The sequence below is a fragment of the Dendrobates tinctorius genome, unplaced genomic scaffold (assembly GCF_039654945.1).
Source record: "Dendrobates tinctorius isolate UK_male_01 unplaced genomic scaffold, ASM3965494v1 ptg000064l, whole genome shotgun sequence".
NCBI lineage: Eukaryota > Metazoa > Chordata > Amphibia > Anura > Dendrobatidae > Dendrobates > Dendrobates tinctorius.
The window spans coordinates 51,585,777-51,607,006 of record NW_027361732.1 but is presented as its reverse complement, the minus strand read 5'-3'; the positions used below and the strand labels follow the sequence as shown (position 1 = coordinate 51,607,006).

The 21,230-nt window shown below is 39.7% G+C and overlaps 1 protein-coding gene across 1 annotated transcript in view; it reads left to right on the top strand.

The window, feature by feature from the left end:
- The window catches only part of EDNRB (endothelin receptor type B), a 110,524-nt gene extending 103,571 nt beyond the window's left edge, over positions 1-6,953 (top strand). The window contains exon 8 of the mRNA XM_073580431.1: positions 4,374-6,953. Coding sequence (XP_073436532.1) covers positions 4,374-4,526 — 153 coding nt within the window. The 3' untranslated portion in view covers positions 4,527-6,953. The remainder of the gene's footprint in view (positions 1-4,373) is intronic.
- Positions 6,954-21,230: the final 14,277 nt, after the last annotated feature.

Below are 21,230 nucleotides of genomic sequence, written 5' to 3'. Positions count from 1 at the left end.
AACCACATTTAGCATTCACATGTTTGGCATTTCTGTCGTGATGAGAGCCCACCTAATTTACTGGTGCATGTCTCCAGAAGCTGGGCACAATGTACTGGTCACTATAACGGTAGTTTGTAATTGTCACTCAGCAATATCCGCTTGTTTCTGGAAAATATCCATGGAGTCAAAATCATCACTAAACCTGTAAATAAATTCCCAAAGGGGTATAATTTCCAAAATGGGGTCACTTGAAGGGGACTTCTGCTCTGTAGCACTTAGTGACTCTGTATATGGAATCTCGCCATGTAGCTAAGCAGTACTGTACAGCCACATATGGGGTATTTCCACATTCAACAGAAATTGAGGGACAAATTTTGGTGCCATTTTTACCCATTCCCCAGTGTGAAAATGAAACATTTGAGGCTAAAACAAAATTTTGGTGGTAAAAATTTAATTATTTTTTTCTTTACAGCCCAATGGTATAAAATTCTGTGACCCACCTGTGGTGTTAATATGATCACTGCACCCCTAGATGGATTCATTGAGAGGTGTCGTTTATAAAATGCAGTTTCCTATAGGGGGTTCTGTTGTTCTGTTCCATAAGGACTCTTCCAATATGACATAGCACCGTCAAACGAGTCCAGCAAAATCTCCAATATGGTGCTTCTTCCCTTCTGAGCTGTGCACTATGCCTCAAAAGCACTTTTCGACAAATATCAGCGAGAAATTGCACAACAAATTTTCGGTTCTATTTTCTCCTCCTATCCTTGTGAAAATGAAAAAAAATTCTGGGAAGCACCTGTGGGTTCAAGGTGCTCAGGACATATCTAGATACAGTCCTTGAGGGGTCAAAACAGGGTCACTTCACATCAAGGGATCTCCAAATGTGACATTACATCCACCATTCCATAAAAGTTTGCATTCCAAAACTTCACTCCTGCACAACAAATTTTGGATTCAATTTTCTCCTATTGCCTTGTGAAAATAAAACATTTGGGGCTAAAATAACATTTTTTTCACGGCTCTAAATTATAAACTTCTGTGAAGCACTGGGGTGCTCACCATATGTCTAGACACATTCCTTGAGGGGTCTAGTTTCCAAAATGGTGTCACTTGTGGAGAATTTATATTGTTTAGGCACAACAGGGGCTCTACAAGTGCGACATGATAATTGCAGACCATTTCAACAAAATTTGTGTTCCAAAACATCACTCCTTCTTTTCTGAGCCCTGAGGTGTGCCCAAATGGTAGTTTTTCACCACATATGGGGAAACTGCATACTCAGGAGAAATTGCACAACAAAATTTGGGGTCCATTTTCTCCTGTTACCTTGTGAAAATAAAAAATTGGGATTAAAAAAATATTTTGTTTGAAAAATGTGAACCTGTGGGTTCAAGATGCTCACCACACAACTATATACAGTGGGGAAAAAAAGTATTTAGTCAGTCAGCAATAGTGCAAGTTCCACCACTTAAAAAGATGAGAGGCGTCTGTAATTTACATCATAGGTAGACCTCAACTATGGGATACCAACTGAGAAAAAAAAATCCAGAAAATCACATTGTCTGTTTTTTTTTTCATTTTATTTGCATATTATGGTGGAAAATAAGTATTTGGTCAGAAACAAAATTTCATCTCAATACTTTGTGATATATCCTTTGTTGGCAATGACAGAGGTCAAACGTTTTCTGTAAGTCTTCACAAGGTTGCCACACACTGTTGTTGGTATGTTGGCCCATTCCTCCATGCAGATCTCCTCTAGAGCAGTGATGTTTTTGGCTTTTCGCTTGGCAACACGGACTTTCAACTCCCTCCAAAGGTTTTCTATAGGGTTGAGATCTGGAGACTGGCTAGGCCACTCCAGGACCTTGAAATGCTTCTTACGAAGCCACTCCTTCGTTGCCCTGGTGGTGTTCTTTGGATCATTGTCATGTTGAAAGACCCAGCCACGTTTCATCTTCAATGCCCTTGCTGATGGAAGGAGGATTGCACTCAAAATCTCACGTTACATAGCCCCATTCATTCTTTCATGTACCCGGATCAGTCGTCCTGGCCCCTTTGCAGAGAAACAGCCCCAAAGCATGATGTTTCCACCACCATGCTTTACAGTAGGTATGGTGTTTGATGGATGCAACTCAGTATTCTTTTTCCTCCAAACACGACAAGTTGTGTTTCTACCAAACAGTTCCAGTTTGGTTTCATCAGACCATAGGACATTCTCCCAAAACTCCTCTGGATCATCCAAATGCTCTCTAGCAAACTTCAGACGGGCCCGGACATGTACAGGCTTAAGCAGTGGGACACGTCTGGCACTGCAGAATCTGAGTCCATGGTGGCATAGTGTGTTACTTATGGTAGGCCTTGTTACATTGGTCCCAGCTCTCTGCAGTTCATTCACTAGGTCCCCCCGCGTGGTTCTGGGATTTTTGCTCACCGTTCTTGTGATCATTCTGACCCCACGGGGTGGGATTTTGCGTGGAGCACCAGATCGAGGGAGATTATCAGTGGTCTTGTATGTCTTCCATTTTCTAATTATTGCTCCCACAGTTGATTTCTTCACTCCAAGCTGGTTGGCTATTGCAGATTCAGTCTTCCCAGCCTGGTGCAGGGCTACAATTTTGTTTCTGGTGTCCTTTGACAGCTCTTTGGTCTTCACCATAGTGGAGTTTGGAGTCAGACTGTTTGAGGGTGTGTCCAGGTGTCTTTTTATACTAACAAGTTTAAACAGGTGCCATTACTACAGGTAATGAGTGGAGGAAAGAGGAGACTCTTAAAGAAGAAGTTACAGGTCTGTGAGAGCCAGAAATCTTGATTGCTTGTTTCTGACCAAATACTTATTTTCCACCATAATATGCAAATAAAATGAAACAGACAATGTGATTTTCTGGATTTTTTTTCTCAGTTTGTCTCCCATAGTTGAGGTCTACCTATGATGTAAATTACAGATGCCTCTCATCTTTTTAAGTGGTGGAACTTGCACTATTGCTGACTGACTAAATACTTTTTTTCCCCACTGTAAGTTCCCTGAAGGGTTTAGTTTCCAAACTGGTGTCACTTGTGGGGCGTTTCCTTTGTTTATGCACATCAGGGGCATTCTAAATCCGACATGGTGTTCGCTAATTAATGCAGCAAATTTTGCATTCAAAAAGTCAAATGGTGCTCCTTTCCTTTCAAGCCCTGCTGTGCGCTCAGACAGTAGTTTTCCACCACACATAGGGCACAAGCGTACTCATGAGAAATTGCACAACAAATTATGTGGTGCAATTTATCCTATTACCCTTGTGAAAATGCAAAATTTGAGCTAAAATACATTTTTGTGTCAAAATTTGTTTTTTTATTTTCATGCTCAAGGTTATAAACTACTGAGAAGCACCTGGGGGATCAAGGTGCCATATACATATCTAGATAAGTTCCATGAGGGGTCTAGTTTGTGAAATAATGTCACTTGGATTTCTACTGTTTAAGCACATCAGGGGCTCTACAAATGCAACAAGGTGCCTGCTAATTATTCCAGCAAATTTTGCATTCAAAAAAATCAAATGACACTCCTTCCCTTCCAAGCCCTGCCATGTGCTCAAACAGTGGTTTTCCCTCCACATATCGGCATGCTCAGGAGAAATTGCACAACATACTTTGTGGTCCTTTTTTCCTGTTACTCTTCTGAAAAAATTGTGTCTAAATTAAAATTTTATTGAAAATATAGCTAAATTTTCAATTTTTCCTTCCACATTCCAAAAATTCATATGAAGCACCTGAAGGGTTATTAAACTTCTTGAATGTGGTTTTGAGCACCTTTAGGGGTGCAGTTTTTAGAATGGTTTGTCACTTTGGGGTATTTTCTGTCATATTGACTCCGCAAAGTGACTTCAAATATGATGTGGTCCCTAAAAAAATGGTTTTGTAAATTTGGGGGAAAAAATGAGAAATCGCTGGTCAACTTTTAACCATTATAACTTCCTAACCAAAAACTATTATGTTTCATAAATTGTGTTGATGTAAAGTAGACACGTGGGAAATGTTATTTATGAACTATTTTGTGCGACATAACTCTCCGATTTAAGGGCATAAAAATTAAAAGTTTTTTTCATAAATAAACGCATATCATATCGAATACATTTTACCACTATCATGAAGTATAATATGTCTTGAAAAAACAATTTCAGAATCAGTGGCGTATATTGAAGCATTCCAGAGTTGTTACCACATAAAGTAACACTGGTTAGAATAGTAAAATTTGGCCTTGTCATGAAGGTAAAAACAGCCTTGGGGGGTTGAAGGGGTTAAGCATCGGAAACATTTGCTAGCCGTATGATACCTTGTATCTATCATGGCATTGTACTCTGTAAGCGATATGTATATATTTTTACATTTTCTTTTTTTTTTTATTCCAGTCATGTTTATGCTGTTGGTGTCAACCCAAAAATGTAACAAACTTGGAAAATAAACAGTCATGTATCAAGTTCAAAGGACATGATCATGCATACGAGACAATCCACCAAGCAAATAAAGCTATTCTGCATGAAACAGAAGACATTACAATGTGATTTCGATATAATGACTTAAATTCACCAACAAAATATGCAAAAGGACTAAAAACCGACTATAAACATGCAAGAAACAACATAAGTGTTGCATCAGCACTTAAGGAAAGACAACTTCATATTCTATGTAGGTTTAATAATACTGTTGCTAAAAAGTTTTATGGGAGTTTGTCACCACAAATGTACACATCTAACTAACCCAGAAGGGGTCATCATCACTGATGACATTGCTCAGATATGCAGTAGGTGTATATCAATGTCAGCAGCAAGGAGAGAGTGATGTGTGTTCTCCCCTGCACAGGGACAGTGATTACACAACTGAGGTTTATCCTCCTACAACACTGGCACTTGGCAACCCAACAATATAATTTAGCATAGGAATGGCAGTAATCTAAATAAGTAGATAGAACAATGCACCAAGGCTTTTGGCCATATCAAGGGAACACCTTCATTTACAAATTACAATAAAATTGTCTTTTGAGGCAACGAAGAAGCAGATTTAAAAACACGAAGAATGAATTTAATTGTGGCTACATCTCTTACGAGGCTATAGAGTTAGTTTGAAGTGTAAATTTGCAGAATTCTTTTAATCATGAAGAACTATCAAGTACTGTGGTCTCCAAAAAATGTTCAACATCAGATTATTATTTTTTTTTTTACAGATGACATCAGTGTCGGACAGGGGTGCCAAGGGCCCCACCAGTAATATTGACTTTTGGGGGGCCCACTGTTCACCTGCATTCAAATATTACACTAACCTCATTCCCAAATTTACCTATATCTCTATATAATAATAAACTGGGTAGTTTGGGTAACGAATGATGAGATGCGGCTTTTTTCTGAACAGAGTAAATCACGTGAATTATGCCAAGTACTGTCCATACAGTGGGGTTGCCAGCCAAGCTCTGCACAGGGGCCCACCAGGGGATTCCCGTGTTCCCCTATGGGCCAGTCCGAGCCAGGATGACATGTTGTTTATTATATTTATTGTAATATTCCCATACAATTCATACATATATATATTGCTATGAAGTCCTGTTTGATAAAACCAAAACAGTCAGCATGTACAATGATGACTTGGTGGAGAAAAAGTGTTTCTGTTATTTAAATTATTGAGGGACATTTTACAGTTGAGACAGAAATGGAGGCAACCTAAAGATAATATTTCATTTTGTGTTAGAAATCAATGCATCCATAAGGATCGAACCCTAACATTACATTTTTAGAAGCAATTTGTAATCGGTTCTTCTACCCTCTTTGTGCCAGTAATACAGGTGTCATTTTTATTTGGCACTGGGATCTTAGGGTTTCCTCAGGCGCCATAGTAAGGTGCAGCTGCTCAAATGCTATCTTGTAGTGTTGAACTATTGTGTTCCTTTGTACTTTGTGAATAATCTCCCAATATGTTTATCAGGAGGCTGGAAAAAGGCTTCTTCCATGTAAACAATGTAAAAATTTGAAAGGACAACAAATAACCAGGTAATGCTATGTTCACACCTGTGTTGGAGGCTGCTTTCAGAGTCAGATTCAGACAAGAATATAGGACGTCATGACAGAAACTAGATGGAACATATTATAGTCAATAAGACCCCATGATGTCCCCATGTCTGGGATGCAACAGTTCTATAATTCTATTATTAAATGCAGGTATACACAGAGCCTAATTATAGTCAGGTAGGTTTATTTTATTTATGAAAACAATAACTTTAAACTCTAGAACAGTATTAACAGCTACACTGCTCAGTACTGCTGTGTAATGTCCTCCATGGTATTGCTGTGTCAGTCTGTGTGCTACATAGAGGCAGGATAGCAGAAATATCTGTGTTTCTGTATTCTGTGTATGTGGAGATGTCATTATATTCATTCTTCACCCACTAGCACAATTGAAAATTAGAGATAGTGCATGCAGAACTGGTGAAAAATACAGGATGCAAGCCATATAATGGCCAGAAATAGTGCTTAAAGGGTTGATATGGCACCTTATATGTATTTTTTAAATAACTATTCTTACACTTTATCCACTTTTGCAATTTACTTTAGTATACTTTTTATCACCCTACACTTTTACGTATCTAATCCTTACATTTTTTTTGCTGTACTTCCTGTGATGTTTCTTTTGAGAGGAGTCTCAAACATGACCCTGCACTCACTCCCCCCAGCGTCCAACACTCCTCCTGGAACAGGACGTCCCAGGGGACAGCATTAGGGTCACTCACTGCTTCTATTTCCTGACAATGTCTTCTTTTAAAAAACAGCAAGAAAAGAAACAATAGCCAGCACTATAATTCTGTGTAGTTATAAAAAGTAAAATATCCTTGTCCAATATTATGTTCTGCTTTCTGACTAATTGGACCATATAAACACCGGGACAGCCGGAAAATTATCAATAACACAACAGACAGACACACTTCGACCATGAGTCCCAAAAATCGCAGTATATAATTTATTGGTACAACAGGGATAAATAATGAGAGAAAAAACAACAACAATGTATAGATAAAAAATCTGTATATGCAGAAAAAATAGGGCAGCACTATCCAGGAAGATTACATACCAATTTATAAAGTGCTTTAAAATTTCCTGTGTAATATGACAAAAAAAATGTTAAAAAATGTGCACAAAAATTAATTATGACAAGCATGGGTATGCATATATATAAATAATGTGCCACATAAAAGAATTTATTAATTAAACTGCGAGTGCTGAAAGACACCAGTAGGTGTCAGTGTATAGACATATTACACAAAGGCCAGGGGAGACAATGTAATCAGGCACCCTCCCCAAAGCACGTTTTGACACATTTGCCTTCGGGGAGGGCGCCTATCCAGGAGTCCAGGTGCATTATACACTGAAAGTTACAATAGACCTTTTTTCACTGATTAAATTGTCTGCCCTGGCCTTTGTGCAATATGACTATACACTGACACCTACTGGTGAGTTTCAGCACTTGCACTTTATTAATAAATTATTTTATGTGGCACATTATTTATATATATATATATATATGCATATCCATGCTTGTCATAATTAATTAATTTTTGTGCACATTTTTTGACCTTTTTTTGTCATATTACACAGTAATTTTTAAAGCACTTTATGAATTAGTATGTAATCTTCCTGGATAGTACTGCCCCATTTTTTCTGCATATATAGATTTTTTTATCTATACATTGTTGTTGTTTTTTCTCTCATTATTTATCCCTGTCATACCAATAAATTATATACTACGATTTTTGGGACTCATGGTCGAAGTGTGTCTGTCTGTTGTTGTGTTAATGTCTTCTTTCAGTAAGAAGCTACGACAGTGGCGGCGGAGATAGGAGCAGCGTGCGGGTGCTGCTCACATATGCCATAGCATCCATCACTAAGGATCCAGATGTCTTCATAGGTGGCAGCAACGTATTAAAGGGAATCTGTCACCCCTTTTTTGAGATATCATATAATGATATCATTCAATTGTGTGTCACATAAGGATTCTCTTAGTACTTTTGCTTCCCCCTAACCCCGCACCTTTCATGCATAAATACCTTTTCTATATCGGTTCAGATGTATGTAAACTGCCGCTGTCCGGTCCAATGGGCGGGGCTTACTCAACTGCTCCCTCCACCCTGTCTTGCTCTACACAAGAAGAAATGCGTAGAACAAGACGGGGGGGGACAGGTGAATAAGCCCCGCCCAGCGGACCAGACAGTGGCAGTTTACATACATCTGAGCCGATATAAAAAAGGTATTTATGCATGAAAGGTGCGGGGTCAGGGGGAAGCAAAAGTACCAAGAGAATCCTTATATGACACACAATTGAATGATGTCATTATATGATATCTCAAAAAAAGGGGTGACAGATTCCCTTTAAACTAGTGAGTAACTGCAGCCCTGTCCCCTGTGATTCCCTGTTCCAAGAGGGGCGATGGAGGCTGCGGGGAGCGAGTGCAGCCCCAGCCTCCTGTGTCATGCATGAGACTCCTCTCAATCAAAATGTCACAGGAAGTAAAGTAAAAAAAACACATTTAGGGATTAGGTAGATAGGGAGCAGTATTATGTAATAAATCAAATTACAAAAGTGGTTAGGGTGTAAAGACAGAATGTTAGAAGATACATTTAGGCATTTAGGAGCCTTTAACCTCTTGTGTCTATACATAACAGCCTATTCTAAAATGTCACCTGAAACAACATAAATCTTTATTTGGATGTTCACGCATGTTGTATAAGATAAACAGCATAAAGGATCAGCTGAGAAACATCTTTAAACACGTCTGATATATTTACCTACTGGAGTACTGTATAGTCCTATGTATCTTCAAAGGACCAATCAGTACTTACAGTAAATTTTTTTGGGTGATCAGAGAGCTGAGAAAAGGCAATAAGCTGCAGATCATAACAAAGCCTTACATCCAGAAAAGCATGATAACACAGAACAACTGCTCTACTTCCCGACCATGGAAATCTTTGCAGCACATCAAACATTCACTTTATGGGACATAGCAGATATACACAAAATGTATACAATATGCACGGCAGAGTGCAAGACTGCTAGAATTTTATGAGTGCACTGCAAAATTGTATGCAACAATACTGGTGTAAATATGTCAAAATATGGACATTGGATGCTGCTGGGAATTATTTATAACCATTACTTTTATTAGCATCTTATATCCTCATTTACAGTATATTTATCTGACATCAGTATCATATTCAATAAAATGTATTGTTTTCTACCATAGATGCACGGATTAAAGTTTTCAATTCTTAGTATTGGCCATGATAACTAAATTATATGTGTTAGAGATGAGCACAAAGTTATTTATATATTATGAAACAAATTAAAATCTTACATAATTTGTAGCAACTAGAGGTTCACTAGCTCAGCAAGGGACTAAGCAGGTATGTATTTTTTATGTAACAACTATGATAGAGATTTTTTTTATCTGTTTAGAAGCATTTTATATTCAAAATGGATAAACACAAAACTATTCTGTTATTTTTCCAAATAAAAAATATGTTACAGTATGTATTGAAAAAAAACATTCAGATAAGGGAATTAAATATATGTCCTTATATAAAGATTTTTTGAGGCAGTATATGCAATTTTATTAAAATGACCAATAAAGCTATTTTAGTTATTGCTTGTGTTCCTTTTGTAATTTCTTTGCATTGTGGTAAAATACACAGGATATGTGGGCTTTATATCATATTCTGATAAGTATAGCATTTATTTATTGAATCATAAACATAGCCAATAGTTCAAAATATTTAGATGCATCTAACTAAAACAAAAATAGTTTTCGGTAAAGATTAAGTGCACTTCTACATTGTTTCTGGAGAATTTGAAAATACTGACATAGCCAAGACAATTAGAGTCAGGTCACTAGTACACTTATAGTCAAACAAAAGAAAGTCTTCACAGTCCTCATATGCCCCTTATCTTAGAAAGCCATTTACTGTATTTTTCGGACTATAAGACACACTTTTTTCCTCCATAAATGTGGAGAAAAATGGGGGGGTGTCTTAGAGTCCAAATGTACCTTCTATGGCTGCGGATGGTAAAGTGGTCGAGCAGCAGCAGCAGAACAGGGGGTCACAGGAAGCGCTGGCTACTGCTGCTAACTCCTGTGCCCGCTGCTAAAGAAAAATGAATTTCACTACACTTCCCGCCCATGGGAGTGGAAAGCAGTAAATAGTCATTTCTCTTTAATAGCAGACACGCTGTTACCACATATGCTGGCTACCTGCAGCTGCCATTGGTGTGGAGAGAAATGAATATTCATTGATTTTTAATAGCAGGCACAGGAGCAGCAGCTACCGGCTTTTGTAGCTGTGAAGTGATCACGTGTTCCTGCTATTAAAAAGAATGAATATTCACTGCTCCACACGCCTATAGTCCCGACGTGGGGAGCATGAGTTTTCCAGCAGCTGTCCTCTGCTTTTATGCAGCATATATCGACACTGTCATGCACTAATCAGATGCTGGCATTGGAACAGGAAGCTGCGACGGAGCACCAGAACGTAAGTACTGTAGAATGGTTTGGTTTTTTGAATGTTTTTCTGATGGAGTCATGCATACCAGGATGGAGATGGGGCCATGCTTACCAGAATAGGGCTGAGGGGTACCATGCCCACCAGGATAGGGATGAGGGGGCCCTGCATACCAGGATAGGTGGATAGGGATGAGGGGGCCCTGCATGCCAGTATAGGGATGAGGGGGCCCTCCATACCAGGATAGAGATGAGGGGGCCCTACATACCAGGATAGGGATGAGGGGAATGAGGATAAGGTGACCATGCATACTAGGATAGGGATAAGAAGGCTATGCATACCAGGATAGGGATTAGGGGGCCATGCATACCAGGATGGGGATGAGGGGACCATGCATATCAGGATGGGGATGATGGGACCATTTATACCTGGATTGGGGATATACACTCACTGGCCACTTTATTAGGTACACCTGTCCAACTGTGTGTTAAGACTTAATTTCTAATCAGCCAATCACATGGCGGCAACTCAGTGCATTTAGGCATGTAGACATGGTCAAGACAATCTCCTGCAGTTCAAACCGAGCATCAGTATGGGGAAGAAAGGTGATTTGAGTGCCTTTGAACGTGGCATGATTGTTGGTGCCAGAAGGGCTGGTCTGAGAATTTCAGAAACTGCTGATCTACTGGGATTTTCACGCACAACCATCTCTAGGGTTTACAGAGAATGGTCCGAAAAAGAAAAAAAATCCAGTGAGCGGCAGTTCTGTGGCCGGAAATGCCATGTTGATGCCAGAGGTCAGAGGAGAATGGGCAGACTGGTTCGAGCTGATAGAAAGGCAACAGTGACTCAAATTGCCACCCGTTACAACCAAGGTAGGCAGAAGAGCATCTCTGAACGCACAGTGCGTCGAACTTTGAGGCAGATGGGCTACAGCAGCAGAAGACCACACTGGGTACCACTCCTCTCAGCTAAGAACAGGAAACTGAGGCTACAATTTGCACAAGCTCATCGAAATTGGACAGTAGAAGATTGGAAAAACGTTGCCTGGTCTGATGAGTCTCGATTTCTGCTGCGACATTCGGATGGTAGGGTCAGAATTTGGCGTAAACAACATGAAAGCATGGATCCATCCTGCCTTGTATCAACGGTTCAGGCTGGTGGTGGTGGTGTCATGGTGTGGGGAATTTTTTCTGGGCACTCTTTGGGCCCCTTGGTACCAATTGAGCATCGTTGCAACGCCACAGCCTACCTGAGTATTGTTGCTGACCATGTCCATCCCTTTATGACCACAATGTACCCAACATCTGATGGCTACTTTCAGCAGGATAATGCGCCATGTCATAAAGCTCGAATCATCTCAGATTGGTTTCTTGAACATGACAATGAGTTTACTGTACTCAAATGGCCTCCTCAGTCACCAGATCTCAATCCAATAGAGCATCTTTGGGATGTGGTGGAACGGGAGATTCGCATCAGGGATGTGCAGCCGACAAATCTGCGCCAACTGTGTGATGCCATCATGTCAATATGGTCCAAAATCTCTGAGGAATGCTTCCAGCACCTTGTTGAATCTCTGCCACGAAGAATTGAGGCAGTTCTGAAGGCAAAAGGGGGTCCAACCCCTTACTAGCATGGTGTACCTAATAAAGTGGCCAGTGAGTGTATATACCAGAATAGGGGATATTAGTATGGAATTGAGCACATTTTTTGCTTCAATTTTTTTTCTAATTTCCTTCTCTAAAACCTAGGTGCATCTTATGGTCTGGTAAAGTAGTCCAAAAAATACGGTAAGCAATCTTGGAAAAACTACTTTTTCAAAACATTGCTCAACATATGTTGTTCATCTACACTAGTCATCAGGGCACGGCCTCATCCTGGAATGGTTATAGCAAATCTGTAATCATACCCAAAAGCATGATTGATGTATCACAAAACTACACCTCATCCTACCGACCACGGAAATCTTGTTTGCGTCACATCAAACAATTCACTTTGTGGAAAATAGAAGAGCCACACAAAATGTTACACAGAGCAAAGTGAAGGACTGATAACACTTTATGACTACACTGTGAGGTTGTATTGATAAAACCAGGGGAGGATTCCTGAGGAGATAATTTGCATATACCCAGTGCATTCTGGGATAAGTGAAGAGTCTTTGCGAGCTCAAAGAACAATGGATTTTGGCCGTTGCAGCTGAAAGGAGGACATAGGTAAATCAGGGGAGGAGTCCTGAGGAGCTAATCTGCATATTCCTAGTGCATTCCTGAGATAAGTGAAGAGTCTCCCTGAGCTCAAAGAACGCTGATTTTTGGTCATTGCAGCTGAAAGGAGGACATCGGTAAACGTTAGCATATTTTTCACCGCTTTCATATCTCATTAACAATAAGAATATGGAAGAGGCCAGGACCCATTTTGTGAGCTGCATTTCTTGCTACATGCTCATAGACTTACCAGTGGAAAAGCCAAACTTCACATGCCAGAAATGCAAGCTTGTGTCCCTGTCAGAGGAAAAGTTGAAAAATCTAGAAGAGAGGTAGGCTACATTGAAGATCATTAAGGAAGGAGAAGAGTTCCTAGCCAGAGCAGAATTATCTCTTTATGTTACAGAAAGAGATGAAATTTGAAGTGCACCTGAAGAAACAAAGGAATGGAAGCATGTGACCCAGAGAAGCAGCAGGATCGGGTTGCAATCAGCACCCATACTTCTAAGGAATCAGTACCAGGTTCTCACGCAGAAGAATGATGAAGAAATACATAAAGAAAAGACTTTGCTCACAAAGAACAACCTTGTACGCCCTCAGAGTCCTCTTGGATGGATAAAGAAAAATGTGGTGAAGAAGAAACAGAGTTGTGATCATGGGGGATTCCCTGTTGAGAGGAACAGAGGCTGCTATTTGCAGACTGGATATAACCTCAAGAGAAATGTGCTGTCTTCCAGGTGCAAAAGTTAAAGATGTGTCTGACAGGATATCAGGACTTTTCAGACCTACAGATGACTACCCATTCCTGCTAATACATGTGGGGACAAATAACACAGCAAGAAAGGACCTGGAAACAATTTGCAGTGACTTTGAAAACTTAGGTAAGAAAGTGAAAGAACTGGGAGCGCAGTTGGTCTTCTCATCCTTTCTCCCAGTGGATGGTCATGGAACAAGGAGGTGAAATAAGATTCTGCAGGTGAACAACTGGCTACGTCGATGGTAGAAAATACTAATGCAGGAAAAGAAATATGATGTCATTGCAATCACTGAAACTTGGTGGGACGATACACATGACTGGAATAGAAGGCTAGAAAGATATAACTTATTTGCAAGAAACAGACTTGATAAACGGGAGGATGTGTTGCATTGTATGTTAGAAAATCGTATATCTGCACAGAGTTTGAAGCTTCAGAAACTGGGATACCTGTGGAAACTGTTTGGATAAGAATACATGGAGAGAACAATGGAAAGTACACCTTTGTAGGCATTTACTACAGGCCACCTGTGGAAGCTGAAGATGAATGAACTCTATATGCATTAAATGGCCAAGTTCTCCAAAATATATGACATAGTGGTCATTCAAGAGAGATTTCAACTATCCAGACATTTGTTGGGAATCTCCCTCAGGCAAAACTAACAGGTCAAGCAAATTCTTATCCTCTCTTGCTGACAACTTTAGCTTCCAAAAGGTAGGGGAGAAAACAAGGGGATCTTCTACCTTGAATCTAATCCTTATAATTAGGGAGGAAATTGTTGAGGAGGTAAGAGCGGCTGGGACCCTAGGAGGTAGCAACAATGCTATTTTAGAAATTTGGATCACTAGAAGAAGAAGACCTGTGAAGACTCAAACTTCAAGGTTAGATTTCAGAAAGGCAGATTTTAAGGGACTCAGAAAGAGAACCAGAGGGATCCAATGGCTGGATATCCTTAAGGACAAAAATTTCCAGGAAGGATGGGAAATTTTGAAAAATGAGATTCTCAAAGCACAATCGTTAACAATTTTGAAAAGAGGGAAGAATAGGTTACAGTTAAAGGAAACCAGGATGGATGAACACAGAACTTAAATACATGCTAAAAAGGAAGAAAGAAATGCATACCAAATAGAAAGAGGGAGGCATATCTATTGAAGATTATAATGTCATCTGCAGAATCTGCAGGGCACGAATCAGATTATCTAAAGCTAACACTGAATTAAGGCTTGCAAGAGACATCAAAAGCAATAAAAAAGGATTTGGGGGATATGTCAAAATTAAAAGAAGAGTCAAAGATGCTACAGGATTTTTACAGGATGAAAGTGATGAAAGAAATTGGAACATCAACTGTTCTTCACTGTCCCATTAAAGGAATAGAAGAATCCAGGCTATCTATAAACAGAAAGATAGTGAGGGAATACTTAGCTAACATAAATTAATTCAAATCTCCAGGTCAGGATGAATTACACCCTAGAGTACTGAAGGAGATAGCAGAAGAAATTTTTGAATCACTCTCCATAATCTTTGAAATTCTTGGCGAACAGGAGAAGTCCCAGAAGTCTGGAGAAGAGCAAATGTTCCTATCTTCAGAAAGGGGAAGAAGGTGGACCCAGGGAACTATAGGCATGTGAGTCTGACTTCTATACCAGGAAATATCTTTGAACAAATTATTAAACAACATGTATGTGAATACCTGGATAAGAATGAAGTGATTAACCAGAGTCAGCATAGATTTGCAGCTAATAAGTCATATCACACTAACTTAATTTCCTTCTATGATAGAATTACTGACTGGGTGAATGAGGGAAATGCTGTAGATATAGTATATATTGACTTCAGCAAAGCATTTGACAAAGTATCTCACACCACCCTTATTGAAAAAAAGACTAAGTATGGAATGAACAAGGCAACTGTTAGGTGGATTCATAACTGGCTTAGTGATCGGACCCAAAGAGTGGCCGTAAATGGCTGCACATCCAGTTGGAAGAATGTCTTAAGTGGGGCACAACAGGGCTCTGTCCTAGGCCCTTTTTTGTTCAACATCTTTATCAATGATTAGATGAACCAATTGAGGGTAAACTGATTAAATTTGCTGATGACACAAAGCTAGGAGGGATAGCTGTTTAGGATATGTATTTGATATTTGTTTGTGAAGATATACAAAAAAGATGCTTATAGACAAAATGGATGCTTTGCTGAATATGTATAAGAATCACAGATATTAATGGATGTGTGTATGTGCTCTAATTCATTTCTGCCAAAAGGTTATACAACCCTCAAGTGGACTCTGATATGCTGGTGTGATCCACTGAGCTAATCAAGAATGAATAATACATAATATGCCCTCATCAAGGTGTACCAGCCCCCACTCTCCTCATGTCGATCAAAGATCAATATGCTACGTGCAAGACAAGATGTCAGCTTGACTTAAATGTTTAACCATTAGAGTAATATAGATAATGACATGTGAGCGACAGAAACCAGCAATGACTAGCAATAATTATGAGATAAGGCAGTGAGGTATTGTGTGGGAAAACCCCTTTTTTCCTCTCTATAAAATACTGTTCATTTCAACTAATAAACCAGAATTCAATTTGGAAACAGACAATTAATGCAAGAACACACTCATTTCGTGTCCCCTAACATTTTAGCGTCCAAACTTGGGGCTAGGATGAGATGTTCAGGGATGACCAGCCGCAAACACGACCTCCAATTTTAGAACGGACCACTCAAGGGTGGAGAGTGCACCTCCTACTAGGTAAGAAAATTATTTATCTTATCTGTCACCCTCCAGTGTCTCCATGCTGAGATAAAGGACAGTCGGCTGTCAGACTCGGACATAGCAACATAGTAACATAGTAACATAGTAAGGCCGAGGCCGAAAAAAGACATTAGTCCATCCAATTCAGCCTGTAAAATTCTGTCAGAGTAAATTCCCAGATCTACGTCCTTCTAAAGAACCTAACAATAACTGTAAGATACAATATTGTTACGCTCCAGGAAGACATCCAGGCCTCTCTTGAACCCTTCGACTGAGTTCGCCATCACCACCTGCTCCGGCAGGGAATTCCAGATTCTCACTGCCCTAACAGTAAAGAATCCTCTTCTATGTTGGTGGAAAAACCTTTTCTCCTCCAGACGCAGAGAATGCCCCCTTGTGACCGTCACCTTCCTTGGTATAAACAGATCCTCGGAGAGATATTTGTATTGTCCCCTTATATACTTACACATGGTTATTAGATCACCTCTCAGTCGTCTTTTTTCTAGACTAAATAATCCTAATTTTGCTAATCTCTCTGGGTATTGTAGTTCCCCCATCCCCTTTATTAATTTTGTTGCCCTCCTTTATACCCGCTCTAGTTCCATTATATCCTTCCTGAGCACCGGTGCCCAAAACTGTACACAGTACTCCATGTGCGGTCTAACCAGAGATTTGTACAGAGGCAGTATAATGCTCTCATCATGTGTATCCAGAACTCTTTTAATGCACCCCATGATCCTGTTTGCCTTGGCAGCCGGTGCCTGGCACTGACTGCTCCAGGTAAGTTTATCATTACTAGGATCCCCAAGTCCTTCTCCATGTCAGATTTACCCAGTGGTTTACCGTTCAGTGTGTAATGGTGATATTGATTCCTTCTTCCCATGTGTATAACCTTACATTTATCATTGTTAAACTGCATCTGCCACCTTTTGGCCCAAGTTCCCAACTTATCCAGATCCATCTGTAGCAGAATACTATCTTCTCTTGTATTGACTGCTTTACATAGTTTTGTATCATCTGCAAATATCGATATTTTACTGTACAAACCTTCTACCAGATCGTTAATAAATATGTTGAAGAGAATAGGTCCCAACACCGACCCCTGCGGTACCCCACTGGTCACAGCGACCCAGTTAGAGAATATACCATTTATAACCACCCTCTGCTTTCTATCACTTAGCCAGTTACTTACCCATTTACACATATTTTCCCCCAGACCCAGCATTCTCATTTTGTGTACCAACCTCTTGTGTGGCACGGTATCAAACGCTTTGAAAAAAATCAAGATATACCACATCCAATGACTCACCTTGGTCCAGTCTATTGCTTACCTCTTCATAAAAACTGATTAGATTGGCTTGACAGGAGCGATTCCTCATAAACCCATGCCGATATGGTGTTAAACAGTTATTCTCATTGAGATAATCCAGAATAACATCCTTCAGAAACCCTTCAAATATTTTACCAATAATATAGGTTAGACTTACTGGGCTATAATTTCCAGGTTCACTTTTAGAGCCCTTTTTGAATATTGGTGCCACATTTGCTATGCGCCAGTCCTGTGGAACAGACCCTGTCGCTATAGCATCTCTAAATATAAGAAATAATGGTTTGTCTATTACATTACTTAGTTCTCTTATGGGTGTATGCCATCCGGACCCGGAGTTTTCTCTCGGCATTTCACCTAGCATTTCATTTTCCACCATGAATACCGTGGAGATATTAGCTTTTTCCTCATCATCTACAACCATACTTTCCTCACAATTTTTTAATGGACCTACACTTTCACTTTTGATTCTTTTACTATTGATATAGCTGAAGAACAGCTTGGGTTTAGTTATACTCTCCTTAGCAATGTGCTTCTCTGTTTCCTTTTTGGCAGCTTAAATTATTTTTTTAGATAAAGAATTTTTCTCCTTATAGTTTTTTAGAACTTCAACGGTGCCATCCAGCTTTAGTAGTTTAAATGCTTTCTTTTTACTGTTAATTGCCCCTCTTACTTTTTTGTTTAGCTTTTCCTATTTCTTGTCCTTTTACTCTGACAAGGTATAAACCACTTACAGTGCCTATTAAGGATGTTCTTAAACATTTCCCATTTATTTTCTGTATTCTTATTTCTGAGGACATTGTCCCAGTCAACCAGATTAAGGGCATCTCTAAGCTGGTCAAACTTTACCTTCCTAAAGTTCAGTGTTTTTGTGACTCCCTGACATGTCCCCCTAGCGAAAGACAAGTGAAACTGTACAATATTGTGGTCGCTATTTCCTAGATGCCCAACAACCTGCAGATTTGTTATTCTGTCAGGTCTGTTAGATAGTATTAGGTCTAAAAGTGCTGCTCCTCTGGTTGGATTCTGCACCAATTATGAAAGATATTAGTAACCGATCGCTGATAAGTACTAGAACCAAAAACCCTGGTCACGATGTCCTTTATTGTCTGCCTTATCTGCCTTGCCTCTCTTCTTTACTGTTTTATTTGGTTGCACATGTGATTGTTACCTCAGCCAGCCTGAAAAAGATAGGGAGATGTACTGAGCAAATTCACTGTCCCTCTGGTTCCGGTCCTACTCTCAGCTTGGCTCATGGTTCGCAGAAGTCTGACCTCTATGTTTCTCCCAGTGGGCAAGTGGGAGTAGGGGCTTGATTACTTTGAGTAATTTTCCAATCTCTAAGTGGTTGGCGACTTTATTGCGGGTCCCCACCGGAAATTAGCTGGCTAAGGTGATGTTGTTCTAGCTGCAGCAAAAGTTCATAAGTGTTATTCAATACAGGTGGAAGGGTAATTAAAATTACCTTATTGATGTGACTGAGTGATTGATGTCTCCCTGTCTACTGAAAGTGTGACCCGGAAGGGAGGAGGATTAGATAAGAAGGAATGGAAGAATGTGTTAATGAGTAAAGAGCAGCCTCAGGTATTTTGAGGTCTTACAGGATGCTGAATTTTTGTATAAAATGGTAAAGAAAGTGAGAAGACTGACCTGGAGGGAGGAACCTGACAACATTACTGAATATTATGCCAATCAGGTGCCTAAGGAAAGTGTGTCAATTGCAGCAGCTGCATTACAGCCATTGATACCTCCTATATACTGTATATTCCCAACGACTGGACATCTGCCAACTGCCAAACGTAGAATTCAGAAAATTGTGAGACTTGTTCCAACAGGCTGATGACCAAGCCAAATAGTCCTACCTTATTTCTGCTATGCTCAAGATAAGATGTCACCTTGACCTAATTGATTAACCATTAGAGTCATATAGATAATGACAGGTGGGTGACAGAAACCAGCAATGACTAGCAATAATTATGAGATAAGGCAGTGAGATAATGTATGGGAAAACCCCTTATTTCTCTCTATAAAATACTGTACATTTCAATCAATAAACCAGAATTCATTTGAGACACAACTTCACTTTCCATGTCAAAAAAGCAAATACAATTCTGGGATGTATTAACAGAAGCATACAGTCTAGATCAGGTGAAGTCATTATTGCCCTCTACTCCTTTTTGGTCAGACCTCATCTGGAATACTGTGCCCACATTTAAAAAAAAAAGACATCAACAAACTGGAGCAAGTTCAGAGAAGAGCGACCAGAATGGTGACTGGTCTGCAAACCATGTCCTATGAGGAATGGTTACAGGATTTGGGAATGTTTAGTTTGCAAAAAAGAAGACTGAGAGGAGACTTAATAGCTGTCTACAATCATTTCAAGGACAGTCACATTATAGATGGATCATATTTATTCTCATTTGCACAAGGAATAACTAGAAGCAATGGGATGAAACTGAATGGGAAAAGACACAGATTAGATATTAGAAAAAACGTTACACTTAGGATGATGAATGAGTGGAACAGGCTGCAACAAGAGGTGATGAGTTCTAAAATGGAAATCTATCAGATTCTGGACAGACATCTCTCTGGGATGATTTAGTGAATCCTGCTTTGAGCAGGGGGTTGAACCAGATGACCAAGGAGGTGGAAAACAAAATCAGCAGTGTATCAAATACTTATTTTCCCCACTGTACCAATATCAGGTCACAATACTAATGCACTACATGATGGTGAAGTCACCAACATGATGCACTACACGTATTTGTATGTGTAAAAGGCTTATCGATGTGCATTTATTATAGGGCTTATCCATATGCATTTATAATAATAGGCAACCCATCCCCCGCATGAATGATAAGTGTGAGTGTAGTTGTTTTATTACTATTTTGTACCTGTGCCCCCTCTACCGAATGTGATCAGGCATTTGTAAGTGTGGATGCTTGTTTTCTCTAATGTTTTTTGGATTTGATGTTCTTTTAAGTGAATTGCTTTTAATTTTAGTTTAGGTACTCCCTAGACAATGTGAACCCTTAACGAGGGTTGCAAGCTTACATATTTTGGCCAAAATATCAACTAATATCAACTAATAATCAACTTTGAAGCCACGTCCTGTACTTTTGGTGGGGAGAAATTGGGTGTTTGCCCTTGTGGAAGTGCATTGAGCAGCAGGGTGGTTTGCTGGTGAAGGAAAAAAAATCTCTTTAAATCTTCTGCTTCAGCGAGTGTGAGCGAGCTGAGTGTGACCGGAGCGTAAGTGCGAATGGTGGTAAGTGTGTGACTTGTGATTCAGTGACTTTGGATTCAGGGAGTTTCCAAGGGAGGTGTTACTGAATTGCTGTTATATTTTATTAATACTTTTTATTTATTTATACTTATCTTTTCTGTCTGGTGCAATCCCCATTAGGAATGTGCTCCATTATTGCCAATGCCATCCAGTGTACATCTTGCCACATGTATGCAATCCTTGAACATCCGGTCGAGGGTGCATACTGCTGTGCGAGATGTGAGCACGTTGTGCATATGGAAGCCCAGATACTGGATCTAAATGTGCAGCTGGCAACACTGAGATCCATAGACAATATAGAAAGGAGTCTTCTGCTCACTGAGCAGATACTCAATGGGATAGATGGGGGATGCTAGGTTGGAGCTGCAGGACAGTGAAGCAGCAAGCTAGGTGACATTTAGAAG